We start from the raw sequence: 24428 nt of genomic DNA on the forward strand, positions 1-24428 counted from the left end.
AGCTGCAAAGGGCTAGCTTCCGTTGGTCCTTCACGACTCCCTGGCTGGGGTCCGAGAGATGGTGCAACACAGTGGCTAGAGACGTTATCAGATATGGCTCAGAATAGAAGCCAGTGGCGATCCTGCTGCAACCTTCTTTTACTCTCTACATAAAGAATGGTTCTAACTTTCTTAACTGAAAGAGTCTTCTGGTTGTACATTTCAGTCCGCCTTATCTTTTCATCCCTTCTCTTCCTACTTTCATTATTTTGTGTGGCGCATATGTACCTGGTGCCCTTTTGTACCAATATATATGTGTTTAAATAAATAAATAAATAAATAAGGATGTTAAATTGAATGATTCCTTGAAGTTCTTAACATATGATATCTATCGTTTGATAAGAGTAAATTAAGGTTTCACCTTTTCCATAAGATATTGCTGAAAACTGGAAATTTTAATCTTTGAATCTTCGATAAGTCTAAACTGTCATCTAGCATATCACTGCAAATTTTTACAGAGCTGGAGTGGAAACAAGATAAACAATGACGATCCAGACAACTTAGATGAGCAACTGAAGAACCTAATAAACAACTCGTAAAGGATGGTCATATAAAACATTTTAAGAGATTATGTTTGAAGTATTACCCCTATATTTGTCTAAACCTTACCATTGTAAATTAATTATTATTATTATTTGAACATATATATATATATATATATATATATATATATATATATACGCCATACTAAAAACTGTCATTTCATTTAATTGTGTGTGGGCTGTGATACTACTTATGCGCCCACACTGAAGCAGGTAGTTTTCTTAGGGGGCCACACCCGGAACCATCGACGTAAAGGTATGATCCACAAGTCAGTGGAGTGACTTTGGGAGACGCAGTCCCATGGTAGTCAGTGACAATCAATAGGTTCATACGCCATTTGCTCCCTCAGGATCCTGGAGCCCATGTGCACTATTTGTTTGCAATCAGGGTTTTCCAACTCCTCTCGGTAAATCCTCCATGTCCACCAACCCGATTAAAGCGCCAGATATTCACTTTTCGTTCTCTCAATTTCGTAAACACCCCCGCCACGAGAAGGCGGGTGGAAAATTCAAGACAGAAATTTTTAACTCTCTTTGTTTATAGGAAGGTAGAGTTATATAGTTAGTTCGTTACACCTACTGACAGGGTTAGTGATACTTCCTGGTCGCCCAAACTGAAGTAGGTAAATATTCATTTAAACTGGTGGCTTTTCAGTCGAAAGTCAAGTGCTCTAACTCACTAGTTATTGCTTCGCCTCAACAGTTAAACGACAAAACACTTGAGAAATAAAACGATTTGCGCCAAAATCAATCTAATAGTGACAAAGAAAAAAGTTGACTTACTTTCGGGAAAAAGCTTTACTACATATATGACAAACATGAGGTTTTTCAGCCGTATGGATAGACATCACATGACGCTTAAGTTTGTCTTCTCGTACGAAGCTGCGACCACAAGTGTCACACATATGTTTTGGTTCTTCATGCATAACTCGATGTTTCAGAAGTAAAGTCTTTTGTGAAAACGTTTTATTGCATGATAGACATAAGAATTCACCCTTCACATCCGTTTTATTCCAGTTATTAGGAGAAGCATTAGATAAGCTTCTGGATAAGTGATCCTCTGAACAAATTTCACCATCTGAAGATTCATTAGCCACCAGAGAGTGATGAAAGCGAACGCGATCCTGATTATTACCAAAAAACACAATAGGTATTTGATCCTAGATTATTGACAATAATTCAAGATAACAAATGTAGCTTTGAAAAAATTTTATTTCTAAATATTTAAATTACATGTGGTAATTAAAACACTAATATGAAAATAAATGAGATTACTTGTATTGTTAACGAAATAATCGGACTTGGAACGTTACATTACTATATTTCGAAGGTAAAAACTGAGGATTTGTCAACGTATTTTAGTATCAATTACGACTTTTCACATTATTCCTGTACTGTTTTTTTACTAGATAGCGAGACAGGAATTTAAGCTCTGGAATAAAATCATTATTATTATTTAAACACATAAATATTGGTACAACGAGGCATCAAATATATATACGCCACACAAATCATTTCATTTAGATTGAGGGCAGGGATAGTGTCCGGGAGCTCAAACCGAATCAGGAAGGATAAAATGACTTTTTTGATTTTACTGTATGAAGTATCAACGCTACGAACAATGCCGACAAAATAACACGCTATAACGCCTTTGAGATCAAGCCACATGCTGGAATTGCGAAATTCGCACACCATTAAAATCGTTTTAAAAATACGTATATTTTCGACATCTGGGGTAAGGTAATTGTCTAATAATTAACTGAGTTCAATATCACAGTTGCGATAATACATATAAGGTCCCGCACAATCATCAATAAAAATCACCTCCGTTCAATTCTAACGTATTTGCGATGATCGACGACATTAATAACCTGCATCCCTGATAAACAGAATGAACTGAGGGCACTTATAAATTAAGATTCGTGTTAGTTGGCATGGTCATATAATGTAAGATTAGTTAGTAGGATTGAATACTGCACTACTGTTGAGAACTCGGCAATTTTCAATTTTTTAAATTAAGCTAATACATATCACTAGAAAATGTAGACCTTTAAACCAGTATTGAGCAGCTTCACATTATTAAAAAGTAAACGAACGCGTGATCGCACAGTGAATTATGACGTTATTTTTATTTCCAATTTCATGCATAAAATTTGAGATAATCACGAATATTATCCCAGTGTAAAAATTTCAGAAGGACCAACAGAAGCCGGTACTGTACATCTTTCTTTCATATCACGATACGTGCACTGACTATCTGCTTTTCCCAACCGTTCCCAATGTCAGCAAATAGTGCACGGTGTGGAATTTTCTGGAACGATATTCCTAGGACATGTCCAAGTCACCGAAGTCGGTGTTTCAAGATGGTGACACCAGTTGTATTATCGTCTCTGTACTCAAAAACATGGCATTGAACCTCCGAACTTCTAACATAATATTGCCATTTAATGAAAGTTAATTTATGGAGACAACAAAGATTAAAAAAAGTCGCCTAACATACTCAACTCGTAGAGATCAGATCTCACAGGTATACAGCATAACTGCCCTCACCGACGCGTTGTAGATCCATCCTTTTACAGCTAAACTAACGTCACGAAGGTGCCAAAGATGGTCCAGATTGGCATAAGCCGCTCTGACTTTCACTATACGTGTATCGATCTCACCACTCCCGCCACCACCAGCGTTTATGCAGCTACCTAGGTACACGAACTTCTCAACTACTTCAATCTGCTCACCACTCAGGGTGAGTAAAGGATTAGAATCCTGCCAGTCTTGTAAGAGTATTTTGCACTTCAAAGGAGCAAAGCACATACCGTACCTGCGGACACTGATTGACAACTGATTAAGTGCTGATTGCATGGCTTGGGCATTATCGCAAAGTAAGACAATACCATCCGCATATTGGAGGTCGAGAAGTCTTTATCCGGGCAACAGATCTACAGCGCCATTACATACATACATCAGAGCTGTTTCCAGAATGTCATCAGTGGCAAAGTTGAAGAGGAACGGTGAGATTGGACAACCCTGTCTAACCCCATTGCTTGAATGGAACAATCGAGAAAGGTGGTTGTATACGCTCACTCTGCCTGAGGTGTTTGTATATAGGGCCTTTAAGATGTTAATAAACTTCTCAGGCATACCCTTCTTCAATAGGCGATCTCAGAAAACAGCCCAGTCCAACGAAAGGAAGGCGGATCTAATGTCAAGTAAGAGCACGAATGTTGGCTTGTGATAAGTGTGACGGTGTTCTAGCATTTGTGGGGGGGGGGGTTAAAGATATGATCAATACATCCTCGACCAAAACGAAAACCAGCCTGCTCCTTGCGAGTCAATCTCTCTCGAGTTTCGAACAATCTACGAAGTAGGATGGAAGCCAACAGTTTGGACGCGATCGGAAGTAGACTTATCTCCCGATTTTTGTTACAGGAACAACCTGAACTCTTTAAGGATAGGGACAACTATTGACTCATTCCATGATGTTAAAACTCTAATCCATAGACCTTAACCAGAAATTTGCCACCATCTTTAAAAAGAGCCGGAGGAAAGTCATCTGGGCCTGGTAAATCGTAGTGCTTCAAGAGCTGGAGTTCCTTGCGGACTTCCACCTCGTTAGGTTGGTCAGTCGTCACAGCTCATGGAGGGAAGGACAGTCTGATCGATGTTGCCGGGGCAACAGACCACTCAAGCTGCTCCTCGGATAGCTGAACATCGTCCGAGACGACGGTACAAATTGTTTCAGTCACACCAGACTTCTTGATGAAGGTGACTTGGATGAGAGCTTCCGGCGTTTACCAGATGCAGCTGCTGCTTCCAACTCGTGGGCACTCTCCAACCACCGGGCTTCTCGGTCCTTACGCAAGCTTTGCCCAATTTCATTACGTAACAGTCGTCGTTTGTGGTCAAACTTGCGGTCACCCGGAGTAGACCGACGTGCTTTGATGGGTCGTAGGGAGCCTGAAGAAACCCAGTGCTTATAAGCGGGACGTTTTGCGAAGCCGCAAGCGACTTTATTCACCATTTTCATGGCATCATACAATTGCAACAAATACTCATCTTTACTTTTCGGTGGGCTAGTAGCTAGTCTTTAACCTAGCTCGGTTCGATATTTAGTTGTAATAGAAGTTGCAACCAATTTACTGACATCGATCTGTTTATGACGATGAATTTGTTGGCCGCTGAAACGTAAGGTAAACTAGCGCAAACAAGGTAATGATCAGAGTCCGGATAGGTGCTCCAAAAGGAGCGGCAGTCTTGTACACAACCACGTTAGCGATAGCTGATTGCGGTGTGATCAACCTGAGTCCAGGCTTAAGATGCAGAAGGAGGATGCCAGGTAGCACATTGGCGATGACTGTCCCAGTAGTTAATGCTAGCCAGAAACAGATTGTGGTCTGCACAAAGTTGCAGTAGACGGTCCCCGTTATCTGACCTGTGACCAACAAGTCCGCATCGGCCACCTAAACGACTCTCTTCTGTGCCTAGACTCCCGGCCTGAGTATTCAAGTATCTGGCTGGCACTACAATGTCGAACTCTTTTCCTGTAAAAGAATACTTAACTGGTGACAAAACTCATCCTTGATCGCATTCGGGCTGCAATCTGTCGGAGTGTAGGGGTGAATGACGAAAAACATCGTTTCCTACACCCATTTCTTTGCGCTTTGATGGAGCTTTCTAATCTAAAAGCACATAAATGACTGTCAATGGAAATCCAATCGGTTAGTGCTGCCTCAGCTCAAGCGCTTACTGCGACACGAACGCCAGCAAAACCAGACGAAGATGCCACAGAGCCCCCTGGATAAACACATGTGAAACAAGATTTTCGAAGCGATAGATGTGAGGCGGATTTGTAGTACTTCACTGGGGTCTTGACTACAGGTTTCGGACAAACAACGGAAATCGATATTAAGGCTTTCTCAAGACATAGCCAACCGTATACGTCGTTCGATTTGCATTAGTGTGCGAACGTTGAGGGAAACCAGTTTGAATGGTATACGCGGTTTCAGAAAGACTTTCAGTATTCGTATTCGGTGATAGCATCCAACTTTCGACCAGTCAGTGACTCGAGATCGTTTAGATAGTACAAGGTTTACACCATAGGCGGGCCGCTGTGTAATTTGAAAAATAAGGATACACAGTGAGAATACAAGGGAGTAGATATGTGACGTAGTATATAAAAAAATAGAAATGAATGTCATCAAATGATTGTCAATGTGATTTATCTGAACGCCGATTGAAGCAAGAATAATATTTCCAGTAGTGATCTTCATTTGATTTGTGTGTGGGCTGTGATACTACTTATGCGCCCACACTGAAGCAGGTAGTTTTCTTAGGGGGCCACACCCGGAACCATCGACGTAAAGGTATGATCCACAAGTCAGTGGAGTGACTTTGGGAGACGCAGTCCCATGGTAGTCAGTGACAATCAATAGGTTCATACGCCATTTGCTCCCTCAGGATCCTGGAGCCCATGTGCACTATTTGTTTGCAATCAGGGTTTTCCAACTCCTCTCGGTAAATCCTCCATGTCCACCAACCCGATTAAAGCGCCAGATATTCACTTTTCGTTCTCTCAATTTCGTAAACAACACCCCCTTTGTGAGGTGGTGAGTAGGACTTCCGTGACAGTGGTTGTATGCACGTGGCCATGTGAGAGCATTTCGAGGAGGGTGGAGTCTTCCCACCCTTGGCTGTACCAGGGTATTCACGGTGACAATTTACACTTTTTTTTGTTTAAAAGTGCATAATTCACTCTGGAATCAGTGGACGTGACTTCGACCATTGGAGTTTTTATTTTCTGACAAACTTTTCAACTGTTATATTAAACTATTTAAAGCCACAGCGACCTGCAGACCACAATATATATTTTCCGATGCTCACTGTTAAGAGAACCAGTGTAAAATAAGCTAGTGATATCTATTCACATCATATGCTTATTAGTGCCTATAAGGACTATATTTCAACCATGTAGTACGTTTATGAAGTTAAAAAGTCAAGGTTTGTTGCAACTGGAAAAGTTTTGTTCCTCATGTAAGGAAAACGAGAACATGAGCACAATTACAAAATGAAACATGAAGCATAGGAAACAGATGATCAGATAAATACGAAGAATTTTCTACGCTACTACTTGGTTTCGAAAAAAGAACTTAAACTTAACACAATTGATATGCAAAAAGTGCAATGACATTTAGCATCAAAATTTAAAGTTATGTTTAAATCTAATGAACTTACAGAGTTTTTGCTAGTATTCACAAAGCTTGTGTTGCACAAATCTGAATTGGAAGTATTCATGTGTGAATTATTGAATTCATTATGAACTGGAGCTAAGCTTAAACTATACAGACGATCTGTTCCTGTGCCTTCTAAGGCCGGGTCAAGAGTTAAAGATGGATCAGGTTTACGATTACCAGCTAGTGCATACACCACATCATCAACAGCAGCAACTGCAGCAGCCGCGTAATCAGCATCGTTATACACTTTTTCATCGTCTTCTCTATGGGATGAATGAACAGAAGGAGAATGCCCACTGGGTTCAACTGGATCTTCTAAACTGTCATTATGGTGCTCTGATGTGAGAAGTAAATTTTGATCTTCATTACTGATCTTAATCTGAACATCATCCTTTGTTGGTGACTCTGAAATTATAGAAGCCTTGGTAACTGGAGAACTTTCAGTTTCACATGGTTCTTGGAATGTGGGGTCTTCAACTAAAGGGGACACAGATGTAGCTGTTTTAAACTTGTTATCGTCATCAGCAGACTGGATAAAACAATCATTTTTCTGACTCTCTATTTCACACTTGAGGTCAATAGAGCTCTCAGCAGGCGCCACTACAGAAGATATAAGTTTCGTATTTTCAGAGAACTGAGCTGTTGTTGCTTTGACACTAATTGACGACTCGTGTGGTAGTATCACAGAATTAGTATTGTGGTTTACGTCAGAAACATCGACGTAAACATCAGGGAAATCTGGTTCGGCAGAACACATGGCAGATGTTTTCGAAGACGCTAACGCGCCACTATCTGCTGAAGAAGGAATTTTATCTGAATGAGGAATACATTCAAGTTCAATGTTCACTACTGTATCGACACGAAAATCATCAGACGTTTTTAAAAAGTACTCATCGTCAACAGCCGGTAATGAAGCTGAGTGTGATGAAATAACTTGTTCTAAATCCATTAAATTTTCGTCTGTCGCTTTAGATACAGAATCAAAATTGTTATCCGTAATTGAACATCCTTTTGCTGCCTGAATATTTGGTTCACAAGTAGTAGTATTTGTCCAGTTATGTGTAAGACTATCCGATACATCTGTTACATTCGCTGATGAGCAGACAGTATACTCCTTTGATACAACAACAGGGCTAAGAACTGTTGTTGAGGTATGTTCACCGATTGGTAAACACGAGGATGTGGTAGTATGGCCAGATGAGTTGCATTCTGAAACTACTTTAGGAGAGCTTAGTGATACACATGAAGCATGAACTGTATCCTTCAGAAGTAAAAGATTTGAATTAAAAACCTGATCATCATGACTTTGACGAGTTACATAATCGTCCATATGCACAGGCGGTGTATTTGGTGGGGGAAAGTGAGAAACTGACGCGAGAGAAGAATTTGTACGTTCATTCTCGATAGAATGAGATTCGCAGGATAAATTATGGTGAGGCATATCGGACGTATGTCTACCATCTAAATGTGTCCGAACAGGGGAATGAGATCGGAATGTCAGAGGAGAGCTGCATGGAGTGGAAACACTGGAGGATAACAAATAACTAGTAGACACAGACTGTGTTGTGGGTGTTGGGATTAGGATTGCGAGAGGGTCATCGCTATGTGCATAGGGCGTTCTTGACAAACTATGACTCGAAACTAACATAGGAACACTATCTACTGAGTGAATGACCTGAGTTTGATCGCAAACACCAACTGACATTGGTCTGCAAGTGATTGTGTCCATAAGTCGACTACTTCTTGAATCAGGTGGAGTGTTAAGTCCAGAGGAAGAGCGAACTGACGGTGAACCTTGATGAACCCTGGAGTCGGCAGCCGCAACAGCGGCTGCTGCTGCCAAGAGTGAACGTACATCTTCATCATCATCGACTAAGGGTGACACATCAGGAGAGTGTTTAATGCATAAACCAAGATCATCTGTGAACGGCAACAAACGATTTGAAGAATTTCCAGGCGCTATTGTGGTCAAAGAGAGGGACGGTGTGAGGTCGTCCAAGACATTGGAAGCATGTTCCGGACAGGTAATCCCCAAAGATGTTGGGTGTGAATATTTTGAAGAACCCGGCTGAATAGATCCAATGTTGACATCAATGTGGACGGTATTCGTAACGCCACTTTCAGTGACGGAAATAGAGGTGGGCACCTGTGAAAAATTTTAAGTTGGGTAGAACTTTGAGTAGAGAAAAGCGGTTCAAAATACTTAGAATTAACCAATTTACCGGAGGAAAAACATACAACTTACGTGTATTTCAGTGTTTGTATCTAAATGAACAACATAACTAGGAGCAATAATTGGCGTTCTACTAAACTTAAACTTATAGCAGATTGTGTTCTGAGGTACAAGACATCAATAAATTTGAGTGAAAAAAATCTGATTCCAACAACATATGTAGGCAACGATCCTAAAAAAATTTTTTAAATGTTCATATCTATGTAAAAACAAATGTAATGTAGTCCTTAAATATATTTACTACCTGGGTGCCAGTTCACACAAAAAACGGGGAGATCGAGATCCAAAAATTGATAATATCTCATTGCTTAATAATTAACAAAGTAGAAAAAGGAGCACGCACATCGGTTATGCAGTTAATATTAACACGGTAAAGGGAAACAACAACGGAAAACAAACACTAGTAATATCAATGATTGTAAAATAATAAATGAAAATAATATCGTTTGGAGAATAGAAAATGAAACCAAGAAACAAGATATATGTAGCAATAGCGAAGTTAAAGATTTATAGGTAGAGGAAAAATATACATACATAGGGGTCACTGTAGTTGAATTTAAACAATGTCATACAATGTATCCCACCATTGATCCAGTCAGTCGGTCGCCAACAACGTAGAACTTCGTACGTACGTACATCGGTTCAAGTTTTCGTACCACATTACCACAGAGATGTAGTTGTCGATTCAAAACTCATAGTGGTAAAGGCAGTAAAATTATTAATTAATTAAATTATCAATTAAATATAATTCGGCTTGGTAATACCATCAGTTTGCATTGAATTATATAAATTCGAATTGTGAACTATTACTCTTTTCTGTAAAACGTGGTATTCATGTGTGATAGAAATCAACAGTCAGTCACAACGTAGAACTTCGTACGTACGTACATCAGTTCGAGTTGCCATACCACATTAACACAGAGATGCAGTTGTCGATTCAAATCCCATAGTGGTAGAGGTAGAGGTAGTAAGAGTATAAACAGTAATCCGAAAGATTAGGGTTTGAAGATTTTATTCAAGGAGTATAATCCAGTGAAATAAATTTGGAGAGAGAAAAAAGATAGAGACATGAAGAATTCAGAAGATTAGAATTTGGTAGATCACAAAGAGTGGATGCACCTTCACCATTGCAAACGATTTTGAGCCATGTCATTCAAGGTCTCTAACCAACCATTGCTATCATCTCGCGAACCCCAACCAGGAAGTCTACACCTACCAACATGGATCAGTCCACTTGTCAGTGACTTCATGGATTTGTGACACGTTTTGGTTTGGCCGCCCCTAGCTTTCTTCCAACCTACTCCTACACCGGCCATAAAACACTGCACGTCGGGGCAGTCGGTGAATGGGCATACGTAACACGTGTCCCAGACATCTCAACTGATGAAGTTTCACTACTTTATACATCGATTTCCCATCCTTACCTAGTACCCGTTTCCTAACAACTGCATTACTTACTCGGTGGTCCCAGGATATACGAGCAATGCTTCGAAGACATCTATGATCGAATACCGGCAGCCTACAAATATCCTCTACTCTTACCGGCCATGTTGCACTGCCATAAAGTAAAAAGGAACGAATTGCTGTGCAGTAAACCCACCATTTGATTGGTGGACGGGTATCTCGCCTACGCCATAAATGACGCAAGTTGGCGAAAGCTAGACGAGCCTTCTGTATCCGTGCTGAGATTTCGTCACACACCAGACCTCAAGGGCTGACGAGACTCCCAAAATGAGTGAGGCGGTCGACACGCTCAACTACTTCACTCCCTATCATTAGTTCAGGTGCCGATGCAACCCGATCCTGAAGTAACATTTTGCACTTCGAGGGAGAGAATCGCATCCCGAACATACCTGCATAGTTGCTTATAGTGGTCAGAAGACTCTGCATTTTGTCAGCGTCTTCACCAAATAAAACTATGTCGTCGGCGTATTCTAAGTCAACAAGTGAATCTCCTGGTAGAAATTCAACTCCTCGAAATGTAGATGAGGAAGTTGTTATCTCTAAAAGTAAGTCATCGATAAAGTTAAACAAGAATGGAGAGAGTGAACAACCCTCACGAACACCAATTGAGATATTCAATCCTAATGATACCTCGCCATAGGCTCTAACTCGGCCAGTTGTGTTCGAGTAGAGAGCCTGTGTAAAGGGTAATTTACTTATTTAGTACTCCTTTCGGTAAAAAACACTTCCATAGAACCTCACGACTAACAGACTCAAAAGCCGCCTTAGAGTCCAGAAATACTACGATTGTGGAGCGTCTGAATGTGTGTCTATGTTCCAGGACTTGATGTAGTGTGGATATTTGGTCTATACAACCACGTTCAGGTCGGAAACCAGCCTGGTTTTCTCTTGTCTGCTCTTCACGAGCTTTACTTAGGCGTCCAAGTATTGTTGAAGCTAATATTTCAGACACTATATTAGTCAAACTGATTCATCTGTGATTGTCACAAAAGGACATTTGTCCTGTCTTATAGACTGGAACAATCAGTGATTAAGACCAATCAGATGAAATTACGTCCAGTTCCCAGATTCTACCTAAGACCTCAGTCAATCTCACTGCCAGTACGGGACCGTCGTTCTTAAAAATCTCAGGGGTAAACCTGCCAGGACCTGTTGCTCTCCCTCGCTTCAGATTTCCTATAGCTTTTACAACCTCGTTAAGAGTTGGGGGACTTACATCAACTTGCCATCCAGGTCGACTGGAGATCATGGGAAGCTGAAGTAAGGCTGAATGACAGTTGAACCGATCCCTAAAGTGTTCTGTCCACCGATCCAATCTCCTGGATTGAGATTGAATGATATGTCCATCTTTATCCGAGATAGTTTCACTAACAGTTAGATTCCTAACACCTGTTTCCTTGACAAAGCTGAACAGTTGTCTGCTGTTACCTATCGCCACTGTCTTTTCCATCTCTCTAGCTTTCGCTACCCAACACTGTTCGCAATCATTGCGTAGGCTTCTTATTAGCATGTGCTTAAGCTGGCTCCGCTCCTCGTCGTGTTCACAGCCAGATGAGATGAGTTTTCAAGCATCTATCAGTGTGGTAGATGCTGCTGAAATCCAGTATTTCTCCCTAACCTTATGGTTTGTCTTACCGGCAGATATCACTGCTGTTCTCACAGCTTCTCGGATATCATTCCAAGCTGCCTCAGGGTGGGCATCACATATATGTCTGCCTCACTGTTTTTCTACTTGTGCCTGAAATATTCTTAGCTTGATTATCATTAAGTAGAACTCTAAGAGGTCTCCTTGAAGTAACATTCCTACGTCCAGTAAGGCGCAGACAAATATGCGCACGCACTCGAGCATGATCTGAATCAAATTATATGCTTCAGAACGAGCGGGTCTTCTACCGAGCACCTCCATCAGTGGCTGATACCGGTGTGATCTAGTTGGGTCCAACGTTGTGACGAATTCGGGGGTCGTCATGTCAAAAGATGTTTTCCTTGTGCTTAAAGTTAGTATTTACTACAAACAGAGGGTTATCTGAGCATAGCTGCAACAGACGGTCGCCATTATCTGTTCTTTCACCCACGACACCATAAGATCCACCCAGGTGTCTTTTCTTTTCGCTTAGTTTACCTACTTCAGCATTTAAAACACCTGCCACTATTACTACATCAGAGCGCCTAACTTTATGGAGGAGGTAAGAAAGCTTTCTCTAAAACTCATCTTTTACCTCATCTGAGCTGCAGTCAGTGGAAGAGTAGGCAGAAACGACCAAGAAGCAACGACGAGTGTCCCTATCATTCCAAGTCCTTACTGTCCCGTTTAGTCGGACAGCGCACAGACGACTGCCTACTGGGATCCAGTCTAAAAGAGCTAGTCCTGCTCTAGGACTCAATGCTATACCTACACCAGCGAGGCCACGGGAAGCAGCATCAGGGCTTCAATATACACGAAGTGTGAATCAAGATGGTACTTTATTTTGATATGGTGAGGTCAAATGAATGACGCTACTCGGATCCCGTATGTGCGTTTCCGAGACGCAGTACACATCGATGGTACGAGATTCCGAATTCGTAGCTAAGGAAGCCTGTTGTCCTACATGGCACAATGTTCGGACAATAAAAGTTCCTACATGTAGTTTAGAGCGTGGTTTCAGGAGACCAGGAATAACGTCCCGTGTACTCAAATCGTTTGCCCTAACGGTGCGAGGTGATAAAGGGTTAGTCATGACGATAAGAGAATTATCAGATGTAGGAAGGATTTGGTTGTGACCAACTTGGTTTTGTGTGTTGTTACGGGTATGACGGGTAATATCACTTCCCAGCTGCCCACACGATGGAAGGGTATTTCTTGAGGGACCTGAAAAAAAAGTTGGATTAGTGTTGGTCTTAACGACCTGGGAGCGTGGCCGCAGAGCCCAAGGGACAACTGCTTGAGGCCGGTCACGCACGGCCTTTTTGTGGGAATTTTTTAACGTGCTAGTTCCGTTCTTCAAAAGGCCTTACCGCCGGAGACGGAAATCCGTGAGGTGGGGTGAGGCGTGACATTTTTAGGGTCGACCTTTCCTAACCCCTTCCTTCCCTGTGAGAAGGCAGCATTGCTGCAGATGCTGGTTGTCCGAGGGAAACACCTTACTGCTATCACAGCCCTCTACAGTCAGCAGTGGGACTCCGCCCTTAGACCTTGAGTTGCTGCCTTTAGCCTTACCGTTCTCCAATCGACCTGCCTGGCATGGTAGAACGTACAGGAACATATGTTCCAGCTAATATAGCTCGGTTGAGTCATCACGATAGGCAAGCCCGAACACCACGTGAAGGTAGCTACTGTAGTCGGTCCCACCATTGATTATGAATACTACATGGACTCCAAACTGGATGTTTGTTTGCACTTCCTCAAACGACTAAAACCAACTATTAGGGACTTTATGAATTGAGTATGTGTGACAAGTCCTCTAACCATAACGACCTTACCAACCGATTTCCGAATTTTAATAAGTACCCCTAGCCTAATCTCAGCAATACTAACTCAGTGGTTCGAGCACATACTACCAATACTTTTAGATGAATATAGTCAAATACCAATGTCTACATATATTCTTTACATTCCAAGGCCGTGTTCCCTACTACAATATGAAGCAAATGGAATAAACTAAGAAGTGCACGCATTTTGCAAGGCATACGGCTATCTCGCCTGTCACTGTCAATTATTTACAACGTACGACCACAAACATATATGCATCAGTCCAAGTTGCCACACCTTATTAGCACAAAATGAACACAAAATCGATAGAAACAAGAAGAATTAGTTCATAGAAAAAAAGGTATAAAGTAATTCTAACCTCATGGTTAAAGGGAAGACAAAGTGTTTACACCTACACCATCGTGATCGATTGTGAGCCATGTCACCCAGAGTTTCTAACCGCTGGTTACAATAGTCACGCGGACCCCAACCAAGTAGTTTGCATCTGCCAACACGACTCAGATGAGAAGTTAGGCTTAATGGATTGATGCCACGTTATGATTTGGCCACCCCTAACTTTCTTCTATCCGTCTCCAACACTGATCAGCATCGCAAGCCGTAGTAAACAGTGGTTGGGCATGCGTAATACGTGGCCCAACCATCTCAGTTGATGAAGATCCACAACCTCACCAACTGATTTACCATCATTCCCTAATACCCTGCGTCTAACCTCACTATTAATTACCCGGTGACCCCAGAAGATGAGAACAATATTTTTAAGACATCTGTGATTAAATACTAGTAACTTACAAGGATCCTCCACCCTTAACTGTCACGTATTGCAATCGTAAAGTAAGATAGTACGAACCACTGCACAGTATACTCCTTTTATTGATAGACGGATATCTCGACTTCGCTATAGGTGATGTAAGTTGGCAAAAGCCAAACGAGCTTTTTGAATTTGTGCAGAGATTTCGTTAGACATCAACCCATCAGGACTGATAAGACTTCCAAGATGAATGAAGTTATCGACGCGTTTGACTACCTCAATACCTATCCTTAGTTCAGGTGTTGACGCAGGCCAGTCGTGGAGCAACAGTTTGCATTTACAGGGAAAAAACGTATCCCAAACATCCTGGCATTGTTGTTTAGTGCTACCAAAAGACTGAATTTTATCAGCGTCTTCACCAAACAGGACTATGTCATCTGCGTATTACAAGTTAATAAGTGGACCTCTTGGTAGATCGATTCCCGACGAGAACGTTATTTCCAGTAGAATGTCTATGATGAGCCACAGATGAACAAAGTTAACAAAGCCGAACCAATTTTCTTTATTCCTATCGAGATTAAAATTGCTTCATACCTTTCTTTTTTCCTCTTCTATATCCTTATATACAATCTTTCTTTTATGTGTTACTATCATTAAATTAACTATTTCTATGAATTCGGTGTTCATTATGTTGTGCTAATGAGGTTATGGTAACTTGGTCCGATGCATACATGTGCCTGGTTCTACGTTGTAGCTGACTGACTGATTATCAAGGTTTTGTCAGCCATCAACTAACCACGGATAACGAGACTTACAAAATCGCTCTCAGTTGGTTTAATTTCTTTAGCCAGATTGTATTCACACATTTAGGGGGAAACGCACTCCAGACATTTCTACATTACTCAAGACAGGAAGAAAAGACGCATTTTGACGAAGCACTTATCAATAATCCTATTCTATGGGTGAGCTTACAGAATGGAAATCAATTTGTGGAAAGTTGGGCGACTAAAGAGTTACTTTCACGAGTTTGTACGTCCCAAAATTAAATGAAGTAGAGTTTTTAGACCTGATACGTAGAGCATCCAACTTCTACTTCGCCACCAGTTGGGGGCTGACATAAACTTTTTATTCCGAGTATTCAGTAATAGTGAGTAAATGAAGAATATCTGGGGGTTGGCTAGACCTTTATGTACAATGTCCCACCTAACGTTCCATTAATCTAGTGGTAAAGCGGATCATGGTTACGTTTTTCCTCCTGATGGTACCACTAACAACTTCCTATTCGCTTACAACGAAACGTACATGACCCGAAAGTACGTGTATTTTGAGAACATTAGTGGGTGATTAGAACCCAAATATGCCAGCAAAACATACTCCTGCATATATATTCAGCATTGACAACTGATAGCAATCTGACAGATTTAACTTTACTTTTGAGTTTCAGGAGAATGCTACATCTCAAATCAGCATCAAAAGTTAGGTTGTTGGGGATATGAACTCACATATCCCAACTTACGAAAAACAAATCAATATCAGAGTGAAATTCTGGCATAGTAAATTATTCAATGTGAACACTATTCACGAAATTTCAATACATTTTTACGATAGTCTGTTTTATGGACAAACGGTCCAAATATTCTAATCCTTTTTTATCGACACGTAGTCGACAAACTTGTCAGTCAGTCAGCTACAACGTAGGACCATTGAAGACAGGATCACTGAAGACAATAGTAGACGGAGGCACAACTTCATGGGTTGGTTGAAGTTAAACATTAACACCGCTGAATGCCGGCTTAGTGGTCTACAGTTTAAGCATTCGCACGCGAGAACGATAAATCCTGGGTCTGAACCCCGCAGGCGGGATCGTGGATGTACACTGCCGAGGAGTCCCATACTAGGACGAAACGGCCGTCCAATGCCCTCAGGTTTTCCATAGTGGTTTAGCTTTAATTGAATCATGAATTCAACTATTAAAAAACCGTATTTCCAAAACTGGCGCTTTTAGTCAAATTGGTAGGACAGGGAAAAGACGATAGAATAATTTTGTTCACGGTATTGAAGTCCGAATTGCGAATTACTGGCGCAGTGCAAGAACGTATCAATGACTGTTCATAAGGATATTGTGATATGCAAATATGCAAAGGACGATCCTTACGGTTTGGCCTAAAAAAAACATTTAATGGTTACATAAATGACTAGGGACTCGAACCGTGTGATAAAGTCCACAGCTAGAACCAGCATATCTGACAAGCAAATTTACTTGGTGATAGGATTTATTTTTTTATTTGATGTATGCTGTCAACTGTTGCAGTTTGTTCTGAGATAACGAAAAATATTAGGGGATCTAAGTATCTTCACCACGGTTGACTTGACACCAAATGAATTTAGCATTGGATAGATTGTCAATAATAAAAACAATGATTTATCTGTAACATCCAAATGAGTAGGAAATAGAAATACTGATGTTTCGCAGCTTATCGTAGGTTGATTCTTCAGAAAATAAATTCAGTTACTTATTTATCCTCTAAAGAAGACATACAGCCGCAAAATTTCCGGAATTCAACCTTACTTCACCGGAATATTACAAACATAAGAATGTATCTCCACTAAGAATCGGATAAATTTTATTGTGAAACCTCCCAATGGATAGGTTCTGATTTGACTAATATTTTGGGAAGTAGCTAATAGTGATGTGTATCTATGAAGTTCCAACTTAAAATTCATGAATTTAGTGACGTTTATACCCATTAATCACATGAAAGTGGAATCTTAACGACAGTCGCTTATGTGTTGTTTGGTCAAGTGATACAGTAAGAACTAAGAAAGATGTGGATAAGCCCGTTGCCGTTTTTCTGTTCCTACCTGTGCCCCATACTGACTGCATACTAATGATACAACGAAGTCAGTGGGAATTCTTGGATTTCAAGTCCAGAATCCGCGATTGTGGTCTTACGTAATTCAGCTGAAACTGCACCATACACCCCAGACCAATCTCCCCAAGTCACCGAAGAAGCGATCTTATGAGGACCATTGACGTCTTTAGTTACAGTACGAGGCACTTCATGTGCTCAAAATGCTATGGGTTCAATTGTGCGACAAAAGTTGGGTTTAAAGAGGACGGTGATGAAAACGTGTCGGCATGACGGTTGAAGACGATAAAACAAACAAAAACATGGATCCCAAAGATTTAAATTGAATACATTAAATGAGTCTAAGATATGACTGGAACCATGCTCAAAAATCAGGCTTAACAATCAGGTCCCAATTGATTGAAGAGTGAGTGACTTGCAAACTGATTCCTCTCAACTGCACGTGGCATTTTCTTTTGTGTTAATAGTTTGTATATAAGCATGTCATCTTATCGAACAAAAAATCTCCTCTGGTAAGTGGTTTTATTTTTGAAGTCCAACTAACTGAGGGTTCACTTCAATAATTCCGGTGAGTAGCAAACACTTGGACACACAGTACCATTGCTTATCATCTATTGAACATTCTTTTTGTTCATTTTAACGATTGAAAATTTACTAGGACACTGATTAAAATCCTCCTTTATAATTTTGTCCTGAGGTAGCCTGGCACCATTTCCAATCCACTGTAAAAACAGCAGTAATTTGAACCAAAAGATCAACGAATGTCAAAAGCCTTCACCAAATTGGACGGTGTTTGGACACTTGTCTTAGCGAGTTCGGAGGAAGAAGAGGAGCGAAAATGACTTCAATAAGAGTAAATGAGTTTGAGTGGAAAAAAAAGCGAGGTAGAAAAAGTATTGAATACAGGTAACGCTAGATAACTGTTCAAACTCATAAAAGAAACTGGCACTGAGAAGTTAATTGTTAGTGAGACTATCCCCAAAAAAGATGAGATTGTGATTGACTATCAATGGGGATTGATACATGCCCACTAACTTTCAAAGGTTGAAAAGCTTATGCCTACTATGGAGCGAGAGAGAGCAGTATGAACTAATAGATTGACAACAAAGGACTTTAAATGTGATCGTAGAGACTTAACAGTTAATCCGAGAGATATGCTATATAGTTTGGGAACTGAATGTAACCCCATCAAAGTACTAGGTTCAGACAATCCTCCATCCAATACGGTTAGTCCCTAATATGCAAGTGCCTGGTAATGATTTATTTTCAACACTTACTTTTAAACTTGATTTTGACTACCAGCCATGATGAATATTGAGGAATCAGTTCTATTCTAAAATATTAACCTACATGATTATTAAACGCCAGAATGGAGCTCATGGACAGCAAGCCAAACAAAAACTAAGTTGGTTTTAGACCTGTTTATGTATCTACTGTCTGAAACTTTACCCTTCAGCAGGTTTTAGGATACATGTGCACTAACTCTCGGCCTGAACATTATTCTCTGATCCAAATACGGCCTCCAACCCTTTCGGCCGTATCAGGGCATTTGGGGGCCCAGTGACTCCTGTACAAGTAGTGATTACTGCCAGCAGTTGCTTTTATTACTTATTTATTTAAACACATAAATATTGGTACAAAGGGGCCATACAAATCTCATTTGATTTGTGTGAGGGTTGTGTTACTGTCAGGGTGCCCAAACCGAGCTAAGAAATCAAAACATTTCAGTTACCGATATAATTTGATGCACACTTTGATCAGGTGGTAAACACAACGAAACATCTGTCATAAAATGATAGCTGGCTGACACTTACACTACAGTAAGGTCTACTGAAGCGTGTTTATGTGTAATTTTTACTGCCATAATACTTTTTACGCACAACACACGTATAACGCCTAAATCCGTTAACTAGTGCAACGTACAATTCCTAATTAGACAATGATAGATGGTTTCTGATAACAAGTAAGTCGACATTATGGTCAAACTGCTTAACAAATCATATAAAGGTAGCAGTGAATAAGTTGCTGAGTGATATTCCTAGTAGGTATGGTGACCAATCTAAAAAGCTGCCAAACAACTTATATGTAGAGCCTGGATAAACAAAGGTTAACAAAGAGAGGCTAAGACCAACAAACACGGAAAATTGTCTACTTTCGATACGCCCGACACGCATTGGCAGAACGAAATAGCATTATCAAGAATGGGTATAGGCCAATTTTGAGGCGAAATGTTCCCTAACAAGTCAAGCACGGAATCGTAGTAGGGGTTTTAAGATACACTTGCCGACTTATGAGAAGACTTAAACATAGTTTACCTAAAATGACGATTGTTGCATGTAGATATAATTAAATGTAGGTTGCACAATGATACATTTAACACGTGTGATACCAAATCACTATGGAAAAGAGCAAACGAAGTAACTTACCGAAAAAACCGTCTCCATTTACCATTAGTCCTCGGACACACTAAAACATGCTAAACAACTCATTCTCACATGAACCACAGTAAAGAGCGAAGAAACTACGGGGGGTAAAGAATAATTTCCGTTCACAGCAGTCAAAATATTTGTTAATAGTACTGCACTTAGGGTGCACAAAACAATCCTAGTACATAATATACAAAATCCGTAAACATGAGCTAATGAGAAAAGCAGGGATCAAACTGCGAGCTATATATTCAGCCGCAGTGTTTCAAACAAATTTCAACTTTCAAGCATTTCAGCCCCAATTTACAACGACAAACTGGAATAATTTCTTTGCGACTTTGGTATTCGTATTTTCTGTTTCTTTTTTGTTTCTCATACGATATTTCTGTGAGTTACTTGTCTCGGCTTATCGATGTTATAGAAATAATGATAGCTAATGTTAAATTGTCTTCAGTCAGTCTTCAGTAATAAGGATAGTAGGTTGATGAACCTGTGTTAATCCTGACAGATTTCCTTCCAGTGAAGGTCCAGCTTCTTCTTGAAAATGTTCACTGATGGTGCTGATACCACTTGTTCTCGTAAATCGTTCCAGTCATTGACCACTCGATGAGAAAAACGGGACCCCACCTTTAGTTTATTAGATCTCGGTTTCTTAACCTTCTTGCTATGACCTCGGAGATTATTAGTGCTGGAGGGAGCGAAAAGATGAGACATATTAGCGCCCAAATCATAATTAAAGATACGAAGTGCCAATATAAGATCACCTCATGTCCTACGGTAAGATAAGGGGAAAAGGTTTAGACCTTTCAAACGCTCATCGTAAGGGAGTTTAGAAAGACCCTTCACTAATTTTGTTCACACACACTGGACACGCTCAAGTGATTTAGTATCCTTTATCAGACATGGGCTAGCTGCTTGGATACAGTACTCTAAGTGTGACCTTACATAGATGGGATATAAAATTCGAAACATCTAGTCTAAGGATTTAAATGCTCGGCGAAGTGACCATAGCGCACGATAACCTTTGGAAACAGCCGCACTGCAGTGCGTAGTAGTTTTCAGGTCGTGACCTATAGTTACTCCTAAGTCTTTATGTTCTTGAACGCGTGGAAGAGATGTACCATTAATGGTATAATAGTAACTATTATCGTGCCCGATGTGCATGAACACGCTCTTCCTCGAATTGACTTCCAAGCCCCAATCATGAGCCCGCCTAACTAATTCGTCTCAATCAGCTTGTAGATGACAACGATCAGTCTCACTTCTTATTGTTCTCCAGATTTTAACATCATCCGCAAACAGTGATGTGAACGACTTAAGTAATAAAGGAAGTTCATTAACATACAGAAGGAAAAGTAGAGCGCCTAAGATGGTGTCTTGGGGTACACCACTTTTGACCGGTTTCCATTCGGATAACGTTCCATTGACCCTCACTCTCTGTCTGCGGTCACATAAGAAGCTTCCTATCCATTCTTGCATAACACCCGTTATTCCAAAGCTCGAGAGCTTCTGCATAAGACCTAAGTGTGAAACCTTGTCAAACGCTTTGCTAAAATCTATGAATATAACGTCTACAGACGAGCAGTTATCTTGGTCAGCTGTCCAATCCTCTTTCGCAATGAGTAAGTTAAATTGTCTGAAATTTCTAACGGAATGAGAAAGTCTCTAGTCCCCAGTCTTAAGAAATAAGGATAGTAGGTCGGCTCGGGCGTGTCATCTCTTGATAGTTCTTTTCTGATGAAGATCCAGTTTCTCCATGAAAGTGTCCTCTGTGATTCCTATTATTGGCTATTCTACGAGAAAGCGAAATCCCTCTTTGGACTTATTGAAAGATGTTTTCAAACCTTCTTGCCACGATTTCAAGGATGGTTAGTTCCATAAGAAGCATAGAGATAGGACATTTTACCACACAAATCGTTATGAATGACAGGGAATATCAGTGTAGGGTCACCTCGCGTTCTGCGACAAGATTTGAGGTTGTAGGAGCAATGAAATGTTACTGAGCTCTAGCCAAATCATCCGGCAGTTGGGTCACTAAATATCGAACAGATCATCGATCCCTGTCAAATGCAAGGACAGCAAACGAGCATCAGTTAGTCGTGCGCCATAAACTGGTTCATGTGGAAGTGATTTTACTTTCTATTGTATCTACTTTAACTAATATATTTCCATAAAAACGTCCTTTGGGTTATACGGTCTTCAAAGCAGCCATAGTACTTTAGTGTGTCGAAAGGGTAATCCACGTTAGATGATGATCGCGAGGTGTGACTTCGAAATAAGCTAGTCTGTCACACCGTTTCCGTCTAACTCGAGTAGGCCTCCAATCATTCGACATCGATCATCTACGTTGATAATCTTCGAGGTAGAGGTTTAGGCACTTGAAGTGCTCACAGAATGGGGGTTTATAATAACTCTTCAATAATTTAGTTCTGATACGCTTAGCACACCCCAGTATGATAGCATCTTTAGTAAGTAACGATAACGCTTGAAAACCTGTGTCTGTTGCATTGCAATATGCTACTAATTTTAAGCCATGGCTTGTGGTTACTTTAAAGACCTTACATTCCTGCACCCATGTAAGCGATGTATTACCAATAGTATGCTGGTAACTGCTGCCTTGTCCGATGTGCGTTAGCATACTCTCTCAATAATCAATTTCTAAGCCCCAACTTTAGGACCATCTGACCAACTTATGTAGATCAGCACGGAGATCAAGATGATCAAACTCATCACTTATTATTCTGTAGATTTTAATATTATCTACAAACAATAATGTCGACAAGTTCAGCAGTCTTTGTAATCAAGTGACTTCGAGAGGATAGGGAGCTAAAATGGCGCCTCGGGGTACACCACTACTGACCAGCTTCTAGTCAGTTAGTGTTCCATCCACTTTCAAACTATCTTCAGACACAGAGGAATTTTCTCGTTCATTCTTGTACTGGCCCTGTTATTTCGAAGCTTGGAAGCTTCTCCATAAGCCCATAGTGAGAAACCTTATAAGATGCTCTACTAAAACTTATAAATGTCACATCAAAACACAAGCCGTTATCTTGGGCTTCTGTCCAATTCTCTTTTGCAATTAGTAAGTTATGTAGGATTAAATTGCTTATTCCAAGACCCGTGTTGCTCGAGAGTTGATAGATTGCATGATTCTACGCAACTTACTAACTCAAAACAATTTTTTGAAGTGTCTTAACGACTATGCTGGCAAGGCTGACAGTTCGTTAGTTAGACTTATATATAGTGTTAACTATTGCGTCCTTCCACCCCTTAGAGAGTTTGGGAATGGGACATATTGAACGGTTCTGACATTCTGTTTGTGAGAGATGAGAATAGTCATGGTTGTGGCCTTTCAACAACCGGTGAGTTAGAATATCTGAGGTTAACGAGGAATTAAAAAACTTTCCGCTCAGTCATAGGTACTGTTCTTATAGCTGATATTGCTGTGGTTTGTCTATGAGAAGCGTTGTTAGCAATACCAGGGGAGCAGATCCTACTGAAATATTTCGGTAAAGTATCATCTCCGACCAAATCTGACTCGGCTAGTATATCTGAATTCTCATGGAAAAATAGTATACAAATTTCATCAGTACTTTTTTCTTCTCCGTTTACTGTACGGAAATAATAGTTGTGACCTAGTGTGGTTAACTAATTCCAGTTGTCTTCTGTAAGTGATACGTCATCTAGTCATACTCTTTTTACATATATTCCGGACTTTCCAGTATTCATTCTTTAGTGATTCGTGGCCTGTTCGCAAGAACAAGTCTCATAAATGTTTCCTACGCCTCACAATTTTTCCAGTTTCTTTATCAAGCCATGGATACCGATGTGATAGCTTAAGTATTGGTCATACGACGGACAGCAATGATACAGACTTGAACGTGTCTTTTAACTTTCTTTATTCGTCTTCGATCACCTCAGCCACATTGATCGGCCAGCCAGTCGATATACCGGTTTGTTATTCTGTCAGATATTTCATTGAGGTGTAACTAGGAGGTACTTTATGTACTGTGTCCGAAACATAAGGTAGGGCGCATCGTGGCCAGTGTTCGCTAGTCAGGCCAAGTAGCGAATGTCAGTGATGTCATCACAGTTGGTTGTAAGGGTAAGGTCCAGGAGTGATTGTTCGCGTTCTAAGTCAACGTATGTTGATTTTGCAGAACATTGTACAGTGCGTCGTCGAAATATCTACCTAAGGTTGTTAGTTGTATCCAGTTGATTTTTTGTGAGTTGACATTTCTGACGATGAAGAAACAGTCAGCTGTACTCCAAATAAAGATAGGTCTTCGGGCAAATTAGTGAGCAGGACAGCGTTGTCTACAATATATTCCTTCTATAGTCGCTAATCAATGTATCGATTTATTTGTTCAAAAAGATACCTGATATGTACCACTGTCATGCGCCTCTGAT

At 40.5% G+C, this 24428-nt stretch overlaps 1 protein-coding gene across 1 annotated transcript in view; it reads right to left on the reverse strand.

The window, feature by feature from the left end:
* The window catches only part of Smp_078550 (putative zinc finger protein), a gene marked incomplete at its 3' end in the record, with an annotated part of 33018 nt that extends 12747 nt beyond the window's left edge, over nt 1-20271 (reverse strand). Inside the window, exons 1-3 of the mRNA XM_018798160.1 lie at nt 20019-20271; nt 6810-8954; nt 1365-1741 (exon numbers count right to left, since the gene is read on the reverse strand). Coding sequence (XP_018653129.1) covers nt 1365-1741; nt 6810-8954; nt 20019-20036 — 2540 coding nt within the window. The 5' untranslated portion in view covers nt 20037-20271. The remainder of the gene's footprint in view (nt 1-1364; nt 1742-6809; nt 8955-20018) is intronic.
* Nucleotides 20272-24428: the final 4157 nt, after the last annotated feature.

Source organism: Schistosoma mansoni, chromosome 6 (assembly GCF_000237925.1).
Source record: "Schistosoma mansoni strain Puerto Rico chromosome 6, complete genome".
Taxonomy (NCBI): Eukaryota; Metazoa; Platyhelminthes; class Trematoda; order Strigeidida; family Schistosomatidae; genus Schistosoma; species Schistosoma mansoni.